Source organism: Camellia sinensis, chromosome 9 (genome assembly GCF_055761805.1).
Source record: "Camellia sinensis isolate YWXY chromosome 9, ASM5576180v1, whole genome shotgun sequence".
Lineage (NCBI taxonomy): Eukaryota > Viridiplantae > Streptophyta > Magnoliopsida > Ericales > Theaceae > Camellia > Camellia sinensis.
Window position 1 is genome coordinate 79267882 of NC_138969.1, and position 22416 is coordinate 79290297.

At 38.7% G+C, this 22416-nt stretch overlaps 2 protein-coding genes across 4 annotated transcripts; one reads left to right on the top strand and one right to left on the bottom strand.

Annotated features, from left to right (window-relative positions):
- The first annotated feature begins 10704 nt into the window (after nucleotides 1-10704).
- On the top strand, nucleotides 10705-19196 carry LOC114259312 (SWIB complex BAF60b domain-containing protein). 3 transcript variants are annotated; one of them, XR_003628238.2, is made up of 7 exons: nucleotides 10705-11391; nucleotides 15886-15997; nucleotides 16139-16310; nucleotides 16396-16583; nucleotides 17723-17867; nucleotides 17929-18008; nucleotides 18777-19196. XR_003628238.2 is itself a non-coding variant. In XM_028199325.2 (6 exons), exons 1-5 carry the CDS (start codon nucleotides 10904-10906, stop codon nucleotides 17843-17845), a joined length of 1083 nt encoding a protein of 360 aa, XP_028055126.2. In that variant the 5' UTR covers nucleotides 10705-10903; the 3' UTR covers nucleotides 17846-17867; nucleotides 18777-19196. The 3 variants fall into 3 exon arrangements, 1 of the variants encoding a protein (XP_028055126.2); XR_003628239.2 differs by having other exon boundaries at nucleotides 17942-18008; XM_028199325.2 differs by lacking the exon at nucleotides 17929-18008.
- Nucleotides 19197-20111: 915 nt separating this feature from the next.
- LOC114259313 (uncharacterized) lies at nucleotides 20112-22094 on the bottom strand. The gene is made up of 5 exons (XM_028199327.2): nucleotides 21610-22094; nucleotides 20889-21000; nucleotides 20700-20781; nucleotides 20510-20561; nucleotides 20112-20415 (listed from the first exon to the last, which is right to left on the bottom strand). Exons 1-5 carry the CDS (start codon nucleotides 21997-21999, stop codon nucleotides 20260-20262), a joined length of 792 nt encoding a protein of 263 aa, XP_028055128.2. The 5' UTR covers nucleotides 22000-22094; the 3' UTR covers nucleotides 20112-20259.
- Nucleotides 22095-22416: the final 322 nt, after the last annotated feature.

Here is a 22416-nt window from a genome sequence, read left to right on the forward strand (position 1 = left end):
AAAGAAGGCGGGGCTGGAGAAGGCCTTGGAGGAAGAAATGGCAAAACTGGCATCTGAAAGGGCGGCATACCCTAACCTATGTGTTGCAGTGGTTGAGCAGTTCAAGGGACCCGCCGACTTCCAAATGGCCATTGATGCCGCGATCGCCAGCAACTTGGCAAGAGAGGGGTCTGGGGGGGCTGGCCCGTCAGGAGCGACCGTTGGGAGCAGGAGTGAAGAAGAAGTGATCCAGAGCTTCCAGCGGTCGGACTTCTACAAACATGAGATGGCTGAGTTCTGGGACAGCGGCTGGAAAACTTTCAAGCGAAAGGCTGAAAAGCTGTTCCCAGACTTGGACTTCAACACTATTAGAGTAGAGGAAGACGATGTAGCCCAGACCCCCTTAGATGAAGGTGTTGACGAAGAAGATCTTTTTTCGAGTGAGGAGGAATGATGAATGTAAAATTTTTGCGCTTTGTTTGTAAATAAAATTTTTGTTGTTGCTTTGTTTGTTGTTGTTGTTGTTGTTTTTTTTTTTTTTTTTTTTTGTGACTTCTGTAGTAAACTTATGTATAAGTTTATGAAGAAATAAAATTATGAGTTGTGTTTGTCACACTGTGGCCTTTGTCTTTGTAAAGCTGAAAAGAATGAGAATGGTTATTCTTAAAATATGAGAGTGAAAATATGAGAGTTAAAATATGAGAATCTTGAAGTGTTAAGTCATGTGGTCAAAGTGTTGAGAAAATGTGAGAGTGAAAAGGTCTCAAAATATGACAGTCTTGAAATGTTAAACTGTTGGCAAATGACAGTTAAAAAATGTAAAGAATGTTAAGAGGTGTGAACGCATTGACCTGGAACTTGACCAAGTATGGTAACTATGCTACAAACATGAAGTGGTAAGAATGCTTGAGCCATAATTAACCCAGTCTGGTTGAGCCTTTTGTGCTCAGGCTGGCTGAAGCTTTAAGTAATTTGGTCTGGCTGAGTCCTTCATGCTCAGTCTGTCTGAGGCTTTAATTAACTCAGTCTGGCTGAACCCTTCGTACTCAGTCTGGCTGAGGCTTTGAGTAACTCAGTCTGGCTGAGCCTTTCGTGCTCAGTCTGGCTAAGGCTTTGAGTAACTTAGTCTGGCTGAGCCCTTCGTGCTCAGTCTGGCTGAGGCTTTGAGTAACTCAGTCTGGCTGAGGCTTTCGTGCTTAGTCTGGCTGAGGCTTTAAATAACTCAGTCTGGCTGAGTGTTGCAATCAGGATGTTATGGGAATGCCACAGAGATTAACTGAGAAACAAGATTGTTTATCATTAAAGTGTAGCCCATTTGATCAGAGATTTACATCATATGAGAAGAGAATAAGAACATTCAAGTGCGTAGATTGTCAAAAAGGAAATACAGCAAAAGATTGATACAAAAATTGAACTTTTATTAAAAATAACGCTTCAAGTGCTCGGCGTTCCATGGATGGAGGAGGTCTCGGCCCTCGATGTCCTGAAGTTGGTAAGTACCCGAACGAGGTCTGGTTTTAACAACCTAAGGTCCCTCTCACTTGGCTGCCAGCTTGACCTCGGCCGGATTTTTGGTGGCAAGGGTTGTTTCGCGCAGAACAAGGTCCCCCACAGCGAACTCCCTCGGTCGGATTTTGCGGTTGTAGTGTGTTCTCATTCTCTGTTGGTATGAGGCCCGCCTGACAGCAGTGGTTTCTCGGAGCTCTTCAATTAGGTCTAGGTCTGCCCTCTTCGGTTAGTTCTAGATTTGGGTATAGAACCCTCGGTGTAGGCAGACTGATTTCCACTAGGGTGACCGCCTCAGCACCGTATGTTAAACGAAAAAGGGTCTCCCCAGTGGGGGTTCGAGCGGTAGTGCAGTAGGCCCAGAGTACATTTGGTAATTCCTCAGCCCAGAGTCCCTTTGCAGCTTCCAGCTTAGTTTTGATGATCTTCAGAAGAGAACGGTTGGTAACATCTACTTGGCCGTTGGCTTGGAGATGACCCGGGGATGAGAAACATGGCTAGATTTGAAGTTCTGCACAGAATTTCCTGAACTTGGCATTGTTAAATTGTTTGTCGTTGTCGGAGACGATGGCTTAAGGGATGCCAAATCGGCACACGATCGACTGCCAGATGAATCTGGCTGTGTTCCGCTCGGTAATTGTGGCAAGGGGTTCCGCCTCCACCCATTTAGTGATGTAATCAATGGCGACGATTGCGAATTTGGTTAGGCCTCGTCCAGTGGGCAATGGGTCAACTAGGTCGATCCCCCATTTGGCGAATGGGTAAGGACTGCAAAGTGTGATCAATTCTGTAGGAGAAACATGGGAGATGTTGGCAAAACGTTGACATTTATCACATTTAAGCATGAAGTCAGCCGCATCTTGGTTGAGAGTAGGCCAGAAATAACCAATGCGAAGTATTTTGTGGGCTAATGACCTGGCGCCCAAATGATTACCACATATACCCTCATGGACTTCTCTCATCATGTAGGTCGATTGAGCTGGATTGAGGCATCGCAGATGTGGGCGTGAAAAGCCACGTTTGTACAAGAGGCCGTTGACAAGAATGTAATTGGACGACCGGGCCCTAACTTTGGCGACCTGCTGTTTGTCATCTGGCAGTTCCCCCGTTGTCAAAAATAGAAAGATGTCGGCCGCCCATGGGATAGGTTCATTTGGGAGGAAGTGGACTTCCTGCTAGTTTGGGGAAATGGCAGAGTGGGTCAGATACTCAAGGCGGACACCGTGGCTGAGGTCTAACTGGTCTGCAGAAGCTAAATGAGCCATCTCATCTGCCTTGGAGTTTTCCGCCCAAGGGATGTGCTTGATGTGGAAAGTATTGAAGAGGCGAGCAAGGGGGAGTGCAATATCCCTATAAGCTCGCATTGTGTCTTCCTTGGCATCGAATTCTCCCGTAATTTGTCTGACAATAAGCTGGGAATCACTGAACACCCGAATATGGCTGACACCAATGTCTCTGGCTAGGCGGAGACCTGCTATCAATGCCTCATATTTGGCCTCATTATTGCTTGCATCAAACAAGAATCAGAGAGCACACTTGAAATAACCACCATCGGGGGCGGTGAGGATGAGACCAGCCCCACTGCCTTCTTTGCGGGATGATCCGTCGAAGTTGAGGGTCCAAGAATGGGGGTCTTCTGCCTCAGTCTGGGGTTGGGGGGTGGTGGAACAGTGGGCGGAGTGGGATAAGTGAATTTCAGGATGAAATTGGCAACAGCCTGTCCTTTGATCGCCGTTCGAGGTTGATAAGAGATGTCAAATTGGCTGATCTTAACCAACCATTGCATGAGTCTGCCAGATAACTCGGACTGTTGTATTACTTTCTTTAAAGGTTGATCAGTGAGGACCACTATGGAGTGGGCTTGGAAGTAAGGACAGAGTCGTCTTGAGGCGGTAACCAGGGCCAAGGACATTTTTTCTAGCAACGGGTAGTTCTGTTTGGCGCCTCTAAGAGTCCGGCTAATGTAGTAAACCGGGCGCTGTACTGAACCGTCCTCCCTGATGAGGGCTGCATTGACTGTGGTGCTCGAGACGGCTAGATAAAGAAAAAAGGCTCGCCTGTGAGTGTTTGGGAGAGTAAGGGCGGGTTGGCCATGTACTGCTTCAACTGTTGGAAGGCTTCTTCGGATTCGGTCGTCCACTCGAAAGTCTGCCAAAGAACTTTGAAGAAGGAGAGACACTTGTCCGTTGCACGGGAAATGAAGTGGTTGAGGGCGGCGACTCTGCCAGTAAGCCTTTGAACTTCCTTAACTGTTCGGGGTGACTGCATTTCTATCAGAGCCTTGATCTTTTCGAGGTTAGCTTTGATGCCTCGCTGACTGACCATAAAACCCAAGAATTTCCTAGATCCTACGCCGAAGGCGCATTTCTTCGGATTGAGCTTCATTTGATACTTCCTTAGGGTGCCGAATGTCTCTCGTAGGTCGGCCAGATGATCAGTGGAGAGTTTGCTTTTGACTAGCATGTCATCGACATATACTTCCATGTTCTGGCCTATCTGATGATGAAAGACGGCATTGACCAACCGTTGGTAAGTGGCTCTGGCATTTTTCAACCCAAATGGCATGACACGGTAATGGTAGGTTCCCCGGTCGGTGATAAAGGAGGTGTGTTCCTGGTCAGACAGGTGCATCAGAATTTGGTTATACCCAGAGAAGGCATCCATGAAGCTAAGCATTTGATGGCTGGCCGTGGCGTCAACAAGCAGATTTATGCAAGGAAGGGGATAGCTGTCCTTGGGGCAAGCTCGGTTGAGGTCGGAGTAGTCGACACAGAGTCACCATTTACCGTTGTTCTTACGGACCAGGACCACGTTTGACAGCCATATGGGGTAGTCCACGTTGTTGATAAAATTGTGCCTCAAAGAGCTTATCTACTTCAGCAGCGATAAGAGTATTGCGCTCCGGATGAAAAATGCGCTCCTTCTGGCGGAACGGTCGGAAATGGGGTTTGATGCTAAGACGATGGGTGATGAAAGAGGGGTCAATACCTGGCATATCGGAGTGGGTCCAGGAAAATACATCGTTGTGCTTAATCAGGAGGGCGGTGAGGTCGGACTTAGTCTAGGAGGATAGTTGGCTGCCGATCTTGACAGTTTTTGTCGGGTTGGTGGGATCGATGAGGACCTCGACAAGCTTTTCCACTGGTTCCCCTCTGACCAGCTCGTCCTCGTCTCTAACGTCGAGTCTTTCAACGATCATAGCCTCCTTGAGTTTGACCTCTTTAAGTGAGGCGACATAACATTCTCTGGCCACGGTCTGCTCTCCCCTCATTGTGCCGACCCCAAGATCGGTGGGGAACTTGATGACAAGATAGAAAGTGGATGTGATAGCTTGGAAGGCATTTAGGGCGGTGCGGCCAAGAATGATGTTGTAAGCAGAGGGGCAGTCAACAACAAAGAAGGTAAGTAACTTTGTGGTCTGTCACGGGTATTCGCCGATTGTGATGGGAAGATTATGGAGCTGATGGAGATCACCCGGTTTGCAGTGAAACCGACCAACGGGGTTTGGAGAGGAGACAAACTTTCCTCCCCGATCTTGAGCTAGCGAAAGACATTTAGGAAGATAATGTCGGAAGAACTGCCATTGTCGACGAGAACCCGTCTGACTTTGTAATTGGAGAGGAGGGCATAGATGATGAGAAGGTCGACATGAGGGTAACGGATGCCTATACAGTCGACCTCCGTGAAGGTGATGGGCTCCATCCACTGTTTGGGCTATTTGGAAGGCCGGTCCAATGTGGAAACTTCTTTGTCTGAGCCCTGCCTTATTTTTTTGAGTTCTGCCCGCTGGGCCCAGCGGGATGGTCCTCCACAAGCATGCCCGCTAGCAATAACTTTGATTTGTCCAACAGGTAGGGTAGGGTTACCTTGTGCCCGAGGTTGCTGTGGAGGGCGATCATGACCTTGGTTGGGTTATGCTAGTTGCGTGGAGGGGTGCGTCGACGGTTGTTTCTGATGGGTTCAGTCTTTTGCCTCTGCTGGGGGCGAGCTTCCGTGAACCGACTGAGACGTCCCTGACAGATCAGGCCCTCGACCTAGTCTTTGAGGTTAACACACTCTTCGGTGTAATGGCCCTGGTCTTGGTGGAAACGGTAGTATTTGGACTGGTCTCGCTAGTTAGAAAGAGACCGCGACGGTTGGGGCCATTTGAGGGGATAATCTCGCTGAATCTGGTTTAAGACTTGTTCCATGGGGGAGTTGAGGGGTGTGTATCTTTCGAACCGGCCAGGCAGTCGGGTTGACGCCGGCCGGTCGGCTCGGGGTGGTCGATCGGTATATTAAGGTGTTTGGTGAGTGTACTGGCTGTTTCTGGTTTTTGAGTCATTTCTCTTCTCTCTGGGGATCGGGTTTTTGGCTATAGGATCTTGTCGGGCGGCTAGGGAATCTTCGACGTTCATGTATTTTTGGGCTTTGGAGAGTAGGGTTACCATGGAGGTCGGGGGTTTTTAGAGAGAGAGAAAAGGAAGTCAGATGACCGTAGACCGGCCATGAAAGTCGTAAGGATGACCTTGTCATCGTTTTCTGCTACCTGCAAGGCTTCGGTGTTGAAGCGGGTAACGAAACTGCGTAGCGACTCTCCCTCGGTCTGACAGATATTGAGGAGTTGGGTTGCCGGATGTCGCTGGCGCTGGGCTCCGATGAAATGGCTGAGGAATGAGTCACTGAGGTGCTGGAAAGTGGAGACAGAGTCTGCTGGCAGTTGACTAAACAAAAATCGAGCCGACCCCTTGAGTGTTACGGGGAAAGCCCGACACATGATTTCATCAGAGAATGCGTGGAGGATCATGAGGGTCCGGTAGGTCTCCAAGTGATCAACTGGGTCTGTTGTACCGTTAAAAGAGTCGATGGTGGGCATTTTGAACTTAGGCGATAGAGGTTTGTCCTGGATGGAGGCAACGAATGGTGAGTTAGTTATGGTGGATGGTTTATTCGGTATGTTCTGCATGACTCCTTGGAGCTGGAGCTTCATGGCTCCGAGTTCTGTATCCCAGAAAGGGACGTTGTCACTACCGGAAGGGAACGGGGGCTGGACGCTACTAGCCTCTCCCTCGGGGGTGGGTGCCTGGACCGATGGATGTGGGGCTCGGGGTGGTAGGTTCATATCTGGGGGAGGTGGTCGCAAGCCCTCCAAGTTGGGCAGATGGGGCTGCTGGATAGCGTGGCTCGGGGCTCGTTCTTGGTTGGGTGGGGTATATCTGGAGGTGGTGGAGGGGGCGTAGGAGGGTTTCTTTGGAGTAGAGCATTAATCAGGGCTTGGTTTTGCTCGGCCAGGCGGTTAATGCTGTTGGTGAGCTCGGTGAAATACTGTGGTGGGTTGTTTTGATTGGGAGGGTCGGCTTGGTGGTTGGCAACATTGTGGTGAGAAGCCATGGATCTAGTCGTGACCATACACCTTAGTGGGTGGCAGGAAAGGGTTATTAGGACAGGGTCTCCCGCGACAATGAGCACAACTGGCGTGCGGAGCAAAGCTTTCTCACAGACGGCGCCAACTGATGATACTGCGGGTTCCAGATGGAACGGGTCGGACTGATCCACGCTTCCCAAATCGGTGTCCGAGTGACCAAGCCCACAGAGGAACTTGCAGAAGAGTTCAACGGGGAACAGGGAGTTCCCCAGCGAACCCTTCGACGAGCAAGTTAGAAAAAGAGATGGAATGTAGAGATAGATTAGAGATAGAAAGCTTAACCTTCTTCTTGTCTTCGACGTCTGCTTATATCCTCTGGTAATCATTTTGTTGTCCCTTCTGACCTGTTGCCATGGCCGAAAGTTTATGCTCTAACTTGCCTTGTTCATGGTGAGGCCGTTCTGTCTCGATGGGGAGGACTTATCGCAATAAATGCTGCAAGGGATTTCATTAATGGCTGATGTGCAGTGTAATAACTTTGCAAAATCTTTATCTGCTTATGTAGCTTGTCCTTTACCTGCCACGTATCTGAGTGTCATTGGTTCTTAATGCCATGTTGACTTCCAGCCATGTTGAGCCTCATCAGTTGAATAATATATTAGGTCTTAAATGGTGCTTTTGACTTGTTCATAGTGGACTAAAGTCTTTATAGGCCTATCCATATCAAAAACTAACATTTTAAAATTTTAATTATACATATTAAATTATTATTTAAATACAAATAGAATTATCCAAATATCGCGTGTCACCACCGTGGAAGATTACGAAATAGGAAGGGTAGGGGATTTTTGGCCCCATCGGACAAATCCCAAACAATTCATCGGTTGTTGACCAAACCCCACTGTCAATATCCTACGGTTCCAAAGTCATAACCAGAAAATCGATGTTAATAAATTGACCAAAATGCTCGTGCTTTCACCGTTAAAAACTTCCACCAAAGGATATTATCCAATAATCATTTCAAAACTGTTGGTCACAAAAAGCCAAATCTGTTTATTTTTAATTTTTTAAGTCCAGACTTTATCTTTTTTCTCATCTATCTTTATCTTTTTCTCATCTATCTTTATCTTTAATTTAAAAATTGAGATTACCCCTAGCACCTTTTTTTTTTTTTCCTTCAGTTTCCACATTTATCGTCACTAGCTCGTAGACGAAGGTAAAACTGTCTGGCTTGATTCGGAAAGTTGGATTCACTTTTTTAATTTACTGACTATTTTAATTCAGGTTAAAAAAACTATTTAGGTTAATTTTTTAATTTTTTTGATTTTTATAAAAAAGAATAAAATGATATGATTTAAATATGACATTTTATTTTATTTATTTTAAACTTATTTTAATTTTTTTTAACTAATTTAACAAAAAAAAAAAAAAAAATTCAACCTAACTCAATTGTTAACGACACCTTTTTAGCTAAAGGTCACGATTGATTGTTAAGTTATTTTTTATGAAATCAAGTCTAATTTAGAGGTTTAATTTTTGTAACATCACAACAATACCTATGTTATTATTTAATTTTCTATTTCTCTTTATTTAATTTCTCATATATTAAAATTATTTAAAATTTAGTATCATGAAAAATAAATAAAAAAATTAGACTACTCGTTGGGATCTACATATTCCACACATCTAATTCTTTACTCTTTATCTAACAATCAAATATCGAATTAACAATATGATAGGTCTCACATGTTTTTCCACTTACAATCCTACTTTTAGCGAGATAATCAAATGTGAGCAACTTTTTTTTTTAATACACACTTTAAATTTTACAATTTTATATCAAGTCAATATATTTTTTAAATATGAAATTTTATGTTCAATTGAAAAATTATATTGAGTAAACTTAAAATTATGAATGGTCCTACTAATGATAATATAAAGGTTGTCAATAAGAATTATATAATGTCAAAATATTTATAATCTTAGGTTTCGTTTGCCAGTATCACTTTTTAGTTTAAAAGTCCAAAAATCACCAAAAAAAAAAAAAAAATCAACAACCTATACAAAAAAAGTCAAAGATTTCATTTTCTCTCTACTTTTTTGACATCTTTTCGTGAAAAAATCAAAAAATCATCCCAAATATTCTAGTTTTTTTTACATCATATTTTAGCCAAAAGTCAAAAAATTACTAAAAAAGTTTGTTCCCAAACGAGGCTTTAATATATATTTTATATATTGCAAAATACTTTTACATATTTTTATTTATTCTTCAAACATTTTAATAATGTTATATACATTTTTCAATAATAATAACAATACAGAGTAGGGATGTAAGCAAAATCAAAAAATTTGACCAAATTGATTGAACTGGACTGAATCGGTCATATTTGGTTTATTTTGTAACAAGAATTGGTTTGTGCATTTTTTTTGTTTGATTTTTTTTTTCAATTTTTGATTTGATACATGTTTAAATACCTTGTGCATTGAATTAAACTAGAACCGACTGTTTCAAACATATATTACATTTATAATATATATCTAATAATGTAATGATATTAATAAATATAATAAATTATTAACCTCAACCATCTAAAAAAAAATATTAACCTCAATTAATTAATATTATCCTTCCTATAACCTAAGTTAGTAAACCCGTACTATACAAACCAACCCATAATATTAATTCTAATTCATTATTTTTGAAGTCTTACTATTTATTAATTTTTTTTATTTGTACTTGTTAATTTAGAAATTGGAATACCATGGAATATTATACTTAAATACCGATCATATCAAATAGCTTGGTTTGACATAATCAAAAAAAGTCAAAAAGTCACTATTCTATTTAAGCCACATCATCTTACTTAAGTCACATCACCTCTCTACCACATCACTTCAAACTCAACCCATACCCAACTCATATTTCATAAAAAGTTAAAAAGTGCACTTATTTAGTTTATCCCAAACAACCTTACACTCCGTTTGGATTGAAAAATGAAAAAAAGAAAAGAAATGATTATAATTTTTTATGTTCTTGTTTAGATGAATTATGATTATAAGAGTACTTTTGATTTCTCATCAAATCTCACTACTTTTGATTTAAAACAAAAAAAAAATGCTTGAGATCCCCATTTTTTGAAGACCCCCACAACCCCATTTGAATTTCCACCATTGATGTATGTATGAGATCCACTTATGTATATGTGGGGTCTACAACATCAATGGTGAAAATCCAAAAAAAATTATAGGAGTCTTAAAAAAATGAAGGTCTCAATCATTTTTCTTGTTGTTAAAACAAAACTTAAGTTTGATTTGATTTGATTTTCTTATAATTTCTCTTCATTTCTCACCCATTAGGCACCTTATTAATCATTCAAATAAATCATGAGTAATCTCATTTTCCTAATTTCCTTTTATTATTATTATTATTATTATTGTTATTATTTTTTTATGATCAAACCCCTCCATCCAAATAAAATATTATTTTAAAATAATTAGAGAGTTTCCAAATCAACAATGATTAAGACCTATATTTTAGAGATCTCTCAATGAATTTTAGCTATTAATTGTGTAGGCTCCACACATATACAAGTGAGTCTCATATATATATATATATATATTAATAGTTGAGATTTAAAAAAAATTATAGTAATATGTAAAAAAAAAAAAAAAAAAAAAAAAAAAAAAAAAAAAAAAAAAGAAGATCCAGGCATTTTTCGTTTCCAAATAGTACCTTAAAATTTATATTTTGGCAGCAAGGGGCAATTTTTAAAAAATTTCACCATTAACCATCCCTCACACGCGGCGGATAAGACAAGGGTAAGAATGTATTTTCGAGATTCACAAGATAGTACATCTAAAAGGGCATTTCCGTTAATTTCTGTACTTATATATAGAGAGAGAGAGAGAGACAGAGAGAGGAAGAAAGAGAAAGAGAGAGAACAGGCAAGGGATAGAGAGAGAGAGAGAGAGAGCAGAGACTACAGAGAGAGCGAGAGAGAGAGAGCACAGAGAGAGACGTTTGAGAGTCCGTTTATTCGGTTAAGTTTTATATGAAGGAAAAAGCATAGAGCCATGGTGTCGGACCAAGAGATAGCAAAAGGAGTGGAGACTGTACTCCGTCAATCTGACCCTAACGACGTCACCACCATAAACGGCGTCGTGCAACAGCTGGAAGCGAAGCTAGGGTTAGACCTATCCCACAAAGCCAGCTTCATCAGCGACCAGATCAACCTCCTCCTTCTCCGACCACATACCCAACCCCAACCCCAACCCCAACCCCATCCCCAACCCCAGCCCCAACCCTACCCTCCTAAAGACCATTTTGCCCTCCAACAATACCCCCAATTCGCTCCCCATTTTGCCCTTCACCAACACCAACACCAACACCAACACCACCTCCAACACCCCCAAAGCCACCTCTACCGCGCCGTCGAAGAGCTCAACTTCCGCAACCCTCTGCCGCCGCAGTCGTCTCAGTCGCGGCCACAACCACCGCTGCCCAAACGGGAAGCAAATGTTCAGAATGAGGCCACGAATGCCTCTCCAATCTCGAAGGAAAGGTTTGTTTTTTATCCCCCAATCGTATGTTGGAAGTGATATTGATAGTGTTAGGGGTTTATTTGTTTAAAATTTGGGGGCTATGTACGGGCATCCTAATTCCTAACCCTAGTTTTGGGTGGCGTGGTGGTTGTATGTAATAATAATATATAAAAGGATTTTTGCTATGTTGTTGTGAAATTTGGGAACTTTGACGCTCCAATTTTTGGTATTTTCTGCCGTTTACAATGGAAACAGCCAGAAACAAAAGTCCTACGGGTTAAAAAAAGAAAAAAAGAAAAAAGAAAAAAACTTACTTGAGCCGAAAATGTGAAATTCACTTTTGAATGGTGAAAAACGCAAAGCCCCTTGTGTAGGTTGGGTGCTTGAGTACCACCTCCCACTACCCCACGACTACTATCGCCATCACTACCTCTATTCACCTCACCTCACCACAACCACCACCACCAGCATATAATGACAAGTACATTAGTTTCAAGGTTGCAAACAAACATGGGAAAACATTTTCTATCAAAACAAACAAAGTGTGAATGTAGGAGAAATCATCACATAGGTCCGTCCCATATCGTACGTGGTATCTCCTTACAATTCTATTGGTTATATACCCACTATATCCTATTTTCTCTCCTATGCTTCACATAAAACAACTACAATTACCTTGTGGGCACACAACCTAGTTGGAATTCCCAGAAGATAGGATAATTCCTCGTGAATGTAGGGTTTTGTTTTTCATCTTTCAACAATGGATGTAATGTAATGGTATTATATTGGATCATGGTTTGATTTTGCTGGACCAAAGCAATGTTATTTGTGCAAAAATGTTCACTGGCTAAAAAAAAGTCCGCATTGTTTGGTGTGTATTGAGCAGGGATGGTTATTGTTCAATTATCATAAAATTATTTCTATCAGGTAGACATTGTTTGAGTGATTTGCAATTCCAACGTGCAAAAGCCTGTAATGTTCTACAATTTTACTGAAAGGGAATAAATCTCTCTACTTTAGTATATAGCTAGAGAATGTACTTTACTTAGTTGAAGACATCTAGTATAGATGAAAGTTATCCTAAGATGGTTTGGCATGCAAATGGTTCAATTTGATGGCCTTACAAGGACAATAAATAGGCCAAAAGACCATGTGTTGAGGCATTGAGGTATTGTGGAAAGTGGCCTATGGTTTAAGGTGAATTCATGTAGCCTAGAGTTGAAGGTGAATTCATGTAGCCTACCTAAGCAACTAGGGTTTAAAGCTTTGTTGAGTATATTACTTTTAAATTTTAATTAGTGTACTGTAGTTTTCTATTTATTTATTTATTATTATTTTTATTACATTTGAATAAATTATTTATATATTTGACATATAATAAATTTATATAAATTTTTAACATGTTCTAAGTGTATCGTGTCCATTTTTTGAAATTCGCCATTTCGGCATGTCGTGTTCTCTCCAAAGAGGTTGATTCTCTTGACTCAAACCCCCACCACAATTCTAGGGTAGATGAGCATTTTTATTGCACTAGGTCATGACCTTTACAATTTTTATATGGTAAGTTACATATTGTTCATTAGAAATGTATTGAAAAGAGATATTGCTTTAGCATACAACTATACAAAATGGTTTATTTTGAAAAAGTCGTATGAGGTTATTTTCCATTTGTTGTTCTTGAATGTACTGATAAGATGTAATTTGGTTTGAGTTGAAGTTAGAAGGGAAAGAAAGAGGAAAAAAAAGGTCCATTGGTTAAGGCAGTATGTTAAGTCATTATCACTTTTGAATTAGGCCAAGTTTGGGAAGTCCCAAATAATTCATCTTTTTATCTTTTTTCCATTACATCACCTCTCTACTTTTCTACACATCTTTTCGTAAAAAGACAAAAAGTGCACTTATTTAGGTCATCTCAAACAACCCCTTAATAGCAGATACAAGGTAGCCTAAAGCTAAAGGGCGAACACCGATTATGTAGCCTACCTCAAGTAGTTGGGATCATGGTTATCAAAATTGTGATCCGAATTGTAGGATGGTACTATCCTACGATCCTAAATTGTCAAAACGATCCAAATCGTTGTAGGATTGGTGTTATAGTAGGATCGCAAGTAGGATTGTATGGAATTGCAGTGGGATCGTAGGTAGGATTGTTGGTTTTATGATTTTTTACCTTATTTTTATTATGTACTTGTATTTTTACCTTATTTTTAATATCAAGTAGAATCTTACGATTCTCGATCCGATCTTACGATCTAATCCATGAGACCCTCTCAAACCTATGTAGGATCCTGATTTTAATAACCTTTTGGGACGTGACGTAAGTGATGTTGAACTCTGATAACAACAGTTGCCATTGAGCAGTCCTTCCTGATAATGTTGGCTTCTCGAATAGATACTTCAATGGGTCCGTCTTGGACAAAAGCCATGAGCCAAAAGGATAGATTCAGTTCTCCGGGAGCACATTATCTTTTTCTTCCACTTGACTTGAAAGAAGGGTTTTTTCTACTTGTTTACTGAGCGAATCACTTGACTAATGGTAACGGGCTCCACTAACTGACTTCACTTGCAAAGTTTGCGGACTTGTTTTGCTATATTTGGTGTATATAGTGTATTTATTTGTCTTGTACCTTGGGCTGCCATGTCTATTGCTGAATGGCCCCGTTTGGTAGAGCTGTGGGAAAGTAATTATAACTTATAGCCTAACAGCTTATAGCTTATAACTGTGAACATAAGTTTTGACTTATAAATTAAGTTTCTCCTCCCCCACTCAAAGAATAAGTTGATTTTTGACTTACAAAAAGCTATAAGCTGTATTATTAAGCTGAACCAAACACATCAAAATAGCTTAAATTAAGCTAAAAGCTGAAATAAGCTAGAAATAAGCTCTACCAAACTGGGCCAATATCTGATACGTGTTCTCTTTGTTCTTCTCCTTATCCTTGCATCACATTCAACTTGTGACATATCACACTCCTATTATTGATCCATACCCAAGCCATTTCATTGAATTTTGGCGTGCGCCCACGGCATGCAATTGTTTTTCTAGAGCATCCTTCAATGCTTGCTTTGTTGGATGTTTAACCTACTTCATAGGTGTTAAAGAGTGGTGGCATGATTCTTTTATCATAGACCGTTAACAGAGATGAATGACTGTAAATTGAAGCTGAGTTGGTGGCCAATGAGAGTCAGACTTTGCAAAGCAAGCTTGTGAAAGGCTGGGAAAAGCACTAGCTTGCTAGTAATGATGACCAATTGCTGGCGGTCAATTTACTCTTCCTTCCAGATGAACATGAAAAGGAGAATGAAGGGGAAGAGAAAGGGAAAGATTTTTGCTTGTATAATGGGACCTTGTTCTTGACTAGTTGAGTAGCTAGACCTTTTTTGATCCTTTAATATTGACCAAAGAGATGGCATGACCTTGCCGGGCTTCCAACCTGTCAATTTCTTAATGAATGAACCATTTGTATTGGATTGATACATCCGCCGTACCAATTCGGCGGATGCTCGGGTTTCATCATTCGAATAGAATCTTGAATTAGAATAAAATGGGGCAAGCAACCAATACTACCAAAGATTAGTTAAGATTGGTTTAGTCATTACCTTTTGTTAGTTACATGTGCACTATTTTTTGCGCCATCCTTTCTTGTCTTGCTGTTGATTGATCTCAGCTTTCTAATTTTAGCCTTGACCAATTTCCTAACCTGATGTCTTTCCATTTTAAAAGAAAAGTATTTTGATCATCTAACATTATATACCATAAGAAATAACTGTTTCGTAGGCTTGTGGCTGTGTTATTAGAATGGCGTACTTCATTATTAATCAACCACCATTTTTGATGGGGAGCACCCCATCATCATCATTCGCATGGAAAATCGGATGCAGATTTCTTTCCTTATTTTTTATCTTCTTTTTTTACCATGAAATATAATTAGCTACAAATCATATTTTGGAGTCTCGATTTATGTGTACAAACCATTAATGTTTTTTTAAGGTTTCCTTCTAGCGGCTAGTGCTTTAGCGTTTATCATCTGCAATGTTTAATGATTTATATGTGAGATGGCAGTTAACCAGTTATATGCAGGTGCAGCTGCAGCTGCTTGTTGGTACTTCTTATTGCATAGCAGCTTATTTGGCATTTCATCACTTTTGTGTCACATCACATCTTTCCTATACTGACAGAAAATCAGTGTACTAAAATAAAATAAAATAAAAGAGTACACAGTTCTCAGTGGGGATGTAATTATGATGATGCATAAATAAATTTGTTGCCTTTTTTTCCACCAATCTGATTTTATTGCGTGTTGTTAGTTGAAAGATTGCTATGCAATCTCACCTGTGATAATCATATAATATGGCTCTTTTGTTGAGTGATAACATCTTATGTACAATTGCTGAATGTGCTAGACTCTTAATCTACAATTCTTCAGTCTTTTCATTTAACCCACCAAAGATAGCCTCCTTTTGTGCTATACTGCAAGACTGATTTGTCTTTGTGAATTAAAATTTTCATACAGTGCTCCTGCTGGAACCAAAAGAAGAGGTGGGCCAGGGGGTCTAAACAAGGTTTGTGGTGTTTCACCTGAACTTCAGACCATTGTTGGAGAGCCAGCCCTGGCAAGAACCGAGGTTATGATTCTGAGACCAAGCATTTTCTTTCTCATTCTTCTTTCTTTTTCCAAGCTTATTTCTTGCATTCAGTTTGATCTGTTATTTTAAACGACCCCTAATTATATGGGCATATTAAAACCCTCATTTGGCTTGGTTCAGATTGTGAAGCAGCTGTGGGCATATATTAGGAAAAACAACCTCCAGGATCCAAGTAACAAGAGAAAGATAATCTGTGATGATGCTTTGCGTCTGGTTTTTGAAACAGACTGCACCGACATGTTCAAGATGAATAAACTGCTTGCTAAACATATTATTCCACTTGGACCGAAAAGTACGTAAGAGGAACATGATTTTCATCGCAAAATGACTTTGCTCTAGTTTTTTATATTGATTTTCTTTCTGTTTAATATTTACAGAAGAATCAGTTCAATCTAAAAGATTGAAGGTAGATGTCGAGTCTGCACCTGAAAGTACAGAACCTGGTCCAGCTCCTGTGATAATATCTGAAGCACTTGCCAAATTTTTTGGTACTGGAGAAAGGGAGATGCTCCAATCAGAGGCCTTAAGCCGCATTTGGGAGTACATAAAGGTTAACCAATTGGAGGTAGGCAGTGAAGTTGGCATATCTGTGCCATTTATTTAGTTTTTAGTGACGAAGCATTTTCTCTCACTTTCTCTTTTTTGGGGTCATACATACAAGTGCCTTGGAGACTTCGAATCGTAAAATGGCTCAAGCAGTGATTTGTTTGGTTCCTTCTATTAAATATCATGTACAATTGTCAAGTTTATATCTTGATTTAGTAAGGATATCCAATACTTGCGATTTTTGTCACCTGTATTTGATGCCAGAGTGATTGCTTTTCTATTTTTAATTGCATGATGTCACCTCTGGAGTGGGTGGGTGGAGCTGCACTTGATATTGCTGGTATTTTGTTAATTGTCTAACAGCTGATATTCTGTGCTTGTCCGAAAAGTTGATATAATCTGCCAACTTGTGCTACGTTGCTAATCTTTATGACCGTTTTCTTGCAGAAAATAAGTTCAGTGCTTAATATTCATTTCTTCTGGGTAGCTAGTCGTTGTTGATCAGTTGCTCCTGTTGTTTCCTGTTACAAATTTTAAATTAGTTGGTATATGGATCCCCATTGCTAAATCATCAAAGTCCCTCTTGTTATGGAAAAAGAATTTTTACCAACTGTGAAGAGGAGCATTGCTTGTCTATTTCCGACCTTTTCTTTGAGATTTTATGGGTGTGTTTGATTTGTGTTTGTAGAGTAGTTTTTGAGATAAAAAGTACGAAAACTTGTTTGGTTTGCCTTTTTTCAGAAATGGTTTTGGAAAATTGTTTTGGGGAGAGAGTTTTAAAAAAAATGATTGATTTGATGTGTATGAGAGAGAGTGTGATTTTGGAAAGTAGGTAACCAAACAAAATTTTGAAATTTTTTTTGGAAAAATTTGTTTGGTTTGATTACTCTTGAAAATTTGTTTGTAGAGAATTTTTTCCAAAATTTTTTCTCAAAAACAAACCAAACAAGGCCTATCTCTCTCTTTTTTTTTTTTTTGGTGTGTGTGTATTACCTCATAATAATTTGTGGTTAAATGTTTTAAAATTTTTCTAGGGTTTTATTTTTTATATTTGTATATTTTTTTTTGGCAGTGGTTTATCAGTGTTCCAAACTCTAGGTTAAGGGAAGGAATCATTTTGTAATTCAAATTTTTATGGCTTTGCTTGTATACTTATAGGATCCTCTGAACTCAATGGCAATATTGTGTGATGCAAAGCTTCAGAAGCTTCTTGGATGTGAAAGCATTTCCGCATTGGGTGTACCTGAGATGTTGGTTCGCCATCATCTATTCAAGCGGTGATGATGTCTGGGTATGTAAACTGGTGAGTTTAAGACTGAAACTGACTCAGCAAATGGACAACTTATGTGTATATAAAAGTGCAGTTTCATTTTGTAGGGAACCATTAAATTGATCAGGTGTTTTATATTGCCATGTATTTTCATCATTCTTACCTCAATGACAGGTAGTGTGTTAGCTTCCTCATTCATGTTCTCTGTTATATTTGCTGCATTTTGTTTTCTGGTGTTTATTAGTTGTGCTTTTATCCAACGAAGCACTTATGTAGTGTTTGGTTCACTGAAATGAAATGTCATTCCTTAGCTTCCCTATGGAATGTCCATTCCCTTGCCATGGTGAATAATGACTCCATTTATGATGTGTTTTTCATCATTTTTTTAGTAAATCAAATGTGCGAAATGAACATTATGATGGATTGATCATTCCATTCCAGGGAACCAAACAGAGCAATTAGAGTCTCCAAGCCTGAATAGAAATTAATAATAGAATTCTGAAAATTCAGCTGCACTTTCCTTGGACTTTCAGTACAAATATCATTAGCTTCACATCCAGTGTTGATTTTGCCTTAGTTTGACGTGCGTGACTTTGCCCTACAAAAACACCAAATCTAAGCTGTCTCTTTGATTTCCTTGGCCTGCCATAAAGAAGACACATAAAGTTGGACTGTAAGACCAAGTTCTTGGCATCACCATCTTTGCTGCCTTGTGTTTCATGACCTTAAAATCCTGTATGTCTAACCTATTAACTTTGACCTATTTAGTAGTCAGAGACTGATCCCCAATTTATTTATTTTTTATTTATTATTTTTTTAATATCTTCATCCTTGATATTTGGTCATCTGCTTGCTGCTGTTTAACCTTTAACAAAGTAACAGGATATTTGGCTCCCAGCTCAATTGTTGAATAATTCAACTTTTCAATTGTATTTCTTGCAGGTCTGAAGGGTTATTGGCATATAGTTGTTTCTGATGCCATGATGGATGATAGCTAATGAACATGTTGATCTTTTATTTTTTTTTGTTTGTTTAATTCTTAGTTACTTCTTTGTTTATTGACGTGGTTAGATGTTATGATGTGACTCAAATTAGTTATTTTCCAGTAGAATGAAAATGTACCTTGGGCTAATGGCAAGAGATATGTTGTAATTATTCTGCCATTAGCCTGGTTTAGGTTTTGTTGCTCATCTTATGTTGTTTTCCCATGCAAATACCTAACCGGGCTTTGGGATGGATTAGAAGGTGAAGCTGAGTGGAATGGTAAATTCTTTCAACTTCTTGGTAGTGATCAGTAAATGTATCGTGTAGATGCAGCACCTGTTCATTTTTGTGAAGAAAGAATTGCTTTATCTTGTTTTACGTCTGGTTTACCTGCTAAGATGGGCAAAACTGGAGCTTGGCATTGGCCAAAAGTTGATGTGTTTGACAAAATCTGTTCATTTTGTGAAGAAAGAATTGCTTTATCTTGTTTTATGCCTGGTTTACCTGCCGAGATGGGTAAAAGTGGGGTTTGTCCTTGCGTTTTTAGTGGCTAAAAAAATCGATGTGTTTGACAATTGCTAAAAAAATATATTTTTTGTTTTGTTAATGGGAAAGTTGACTTTTTATATTTTTTAGTAGCTTTTTTAGTTCTCACTCGTTCTACTTTTTTTCTTATTTCAAAAGTCAACTATTTTTTTAATGATCCAAAACAGGAGGAGAGGCATATGATGTTCATTATGGTTGTGATTGTTGAATGGCTGTCAAAATCTTAGTGTCCTTGATTTTCAGTTCTCATTAGTTTCAAATATGATTAACATCAAATCAATGGTAGTGGAAAGTTGGTACATGAAAATAGTTGTTACAGGTCAATGGTAGCGGAAAGTTGAAAACTGTGTAGTTAAGGTTGCTTTCAAGATTTTGTGAAGCTTCAAGTTGCATACATGTAAACAGAGATGACCAAGAAAAAAAAAAAGAATACAAAAGAAAAAGTGCACCAATTGTACTCCATTAAATTATATGTACAGTCATTTATATTGAGTGAGGTGGGTTTGGACAGGTCAGGTCAAAATTGATTATGTATTAAAATAATTTTAACTTAAATTCTTGCTTATTTAACTAATAAAATAAATGGGTTAAGTTCAATTGTGTAGCTCGACTAACCCATTTATTTTATCGAGTTCTCTTTCCAGGTTTTTGTATTTGTAATTTTGGTTAAGTTTATCACCTTTAGTTGAGCATGTACGTTACTATTCAATCTAATAAAATTAGAGAAATTTTTAATCCTACCACCAATAATGTAAAACAAATATATGATTGGAATTATATATCTCCATATCCATTGCAAAGTAAAACATGAACAAGAGGGAATTGTTTATTCCACTAATCAAGTTGGATAATTAATCTTATCTATTGTTAATTCTCTCACTATTAATTCCAATAATCAAACAGAACCAAAGAGCTTTACAAAGAGGAAGAGTAAGGCAGTCATGAGGGGAAGTATTAGCAAGAGATATATTGCCTTCTTTACCTTGCCATTGAAGGCTGCATCATACAAACCAATCTTGTCCATTACAGTCAGCACAACACCCATCATTTTCTGGCATAAAGAGAGTAGAGAAGAAAATCCATTAAAACCAGTTGATCGTAATACGATTTCTCCAACAAAACTGTAATTTAAACTTCCGGCTCACCAATCGAAGGGGTTCAATGTGAAGAAGTGGTTCCATGAACATCTCAACATTCCTGAATCATTTCATGTATCAAAGTAATAAAATAAAAAAAAAATAAAAAGTAGTATAGGGAATTACTTTGCTATTAATATTTAATACGTGCATTCGATGATCAAATCTTTTTTATTCTGCAAATTAATTGTTCACTAACCTTATCACTACCTTCCCTTGGTAGATATGGCATGTGTAGAAGCCGAAGCCCTTTCCCAGAAGTACATTAGGTGTGTTCCATTCTGCACCAATAAACAAATAAATAATAAAAAAAGAAAAAAGATGCCAAATGGAGTAAAGCAGGCCATGCAAGAATATCACTTGGGGGCAAGGAGGAGAAGGAACAAACCTAATCTCCAAGCAACACTAACATTCATTCCATCATTCAATGTTGGTTGCACCACAAACTGAATGTTGTTTCCCAAGCATTTCATCAAGGTAGAGAAGAAATCCACTACTTGCTGCAATAGCAATCCAATGCAAATTAGATAAGACCATATCCACATTAAAAATAAAAATAAAAAAGCAAAAAAATTAGTAAACCTTTTTTTTCCTAATGGGGGTGAAAATTATTTAGGCATGATAATTGTTGACATTAATTTGGGTTGGGTTTCAACTCAAACCTGGTGCCATGGACCACTCGACCCAATATTTCTAATGAGTTGAAATTATGGGATCTCAATCATCTATTGTTGAGAACACTTGACGAAAACACAAAATAGATCTTCGTGTATTGACAGAGTGAAATTTATTTTCAATGTGGATGGACCTCACCGTAACTAGATTTAATTCCAGTCATTCATTATATTTTCTGTGAATCATTCTGTAATTTAATCTGTGTTCCTTGTACTTCCCACCATTAAATGAGGAAATGAGAATGATTTGACTTTCGCCATTAGGTGAAGTTAAAACTGAGAACAAGAATTAAGACAAAGAAAATAATGTGTGATCTAAATTCTCACACTTCTGTTGTGGGATCTACGCTTTAAATGAATATGAAGCACACACTAATTTTCTTTATCTTTTTCTTTGTCTGAATTTCTGGTCCCCAAGTACTCTACTGAATTTACCTTCTTTCCATGGAAACTTTGGAAGATGGAGATGAAGTTGCTAACACATCTGCATTCTTCTGCAATTACATCAGATAGCTCACTAATGTTTCTATTTCCTATTGCTGTGTAAAGCTTTAGGACTGTCTCCAAAGCTCTGTTATCTTCCTCTCCTGATCCTGAATTTTTGGCACCCAATGCCACCATTGATGAACCTTTGTACCTTGTTGGGATACTTCCATGGATCAAACCTTGCTGACACAACAATGGTAAATGAATATCTAAATTTTTGTGGCTGGTTTTTGGATTCAGACGAGGAATGCATGAAATTCTTGATTCAGAGATCAATGGAAGTGAGTTGGAGAACATTTTGCAGCTAAATTGAGTTAAGGGGATAGAAGCTAAACCCATTTGATGAATGCAAATCAGCTTGGAATTCAACCAAGACCAAGAGGAAAGACATGTTTTATAGAAGAATAATAAAAGAAAAAAGACATAAAAAGAACAAAAAAGGGAAGCAACATATAGCAAGCTAGGGATCTTTCTTAAAAGTTGGAAAACTATGGAAGATATATATAAGAAGTCACACATTTAAATCACCCAAACCAAACATAACATCCCATCCTAACCAAATATAATACATCACTCCCTTTATCTAATCTTTTATATGATGGTATAATTGATTCTCCATTATCTTATTATATATCTAATTTCTTTTATTCCATCTAATTATATGATATAACTTATCACTAACAATTCTATCAATAATCATATTATATCCAATCCCATATGAAAAATAAAATAAAAAAAGGGTCAATCAAATGTGCC

Coding starts and splice junctions, on each gene's coding strand:
- LOC114259312 (XM_028199325.2), top strand. CDS start 10,904: ATGGTGTCGGACCAAGAGATAGCAAAAGGAGTGGAGACTGTACTCCGT. Junction 11,392..15,885: donor TCTCCAATCTCGAAGGAAAG/GTTTGTTTTTTA, acceptor ATTTTCATACAG/TGCTCCTGCTGGAACCAAAA. Junction 16,584..17,722: donor TAAAGGTTAACCAATTGGAG/GTAGGCAGTGAA, acceptor GTATACTTATAG/GATCCTCTGAACTCAATGGC.
- LOC114259313 (XM_028199327.2), bottom strand. CDS start 21,999: ATGGGTTTAGCTTCTATCCCCTTAACTCAATTTAGCTGCAAAATGTTC. Junction 20,782..20,888: donor TAGTGTTGCTTGGAGATTAG/GTTTGTTCCTTC, acceptor TTATTGGTGCAG/AATGGAACACACCTAATGTA. Junction 20,416..20,509: donor ACATTGAACCCCTTCGATTG/GTGAGCCGGAAG, acceptor TCTTTATGCCAG/AAAATGATGGGTGTTGTGCT.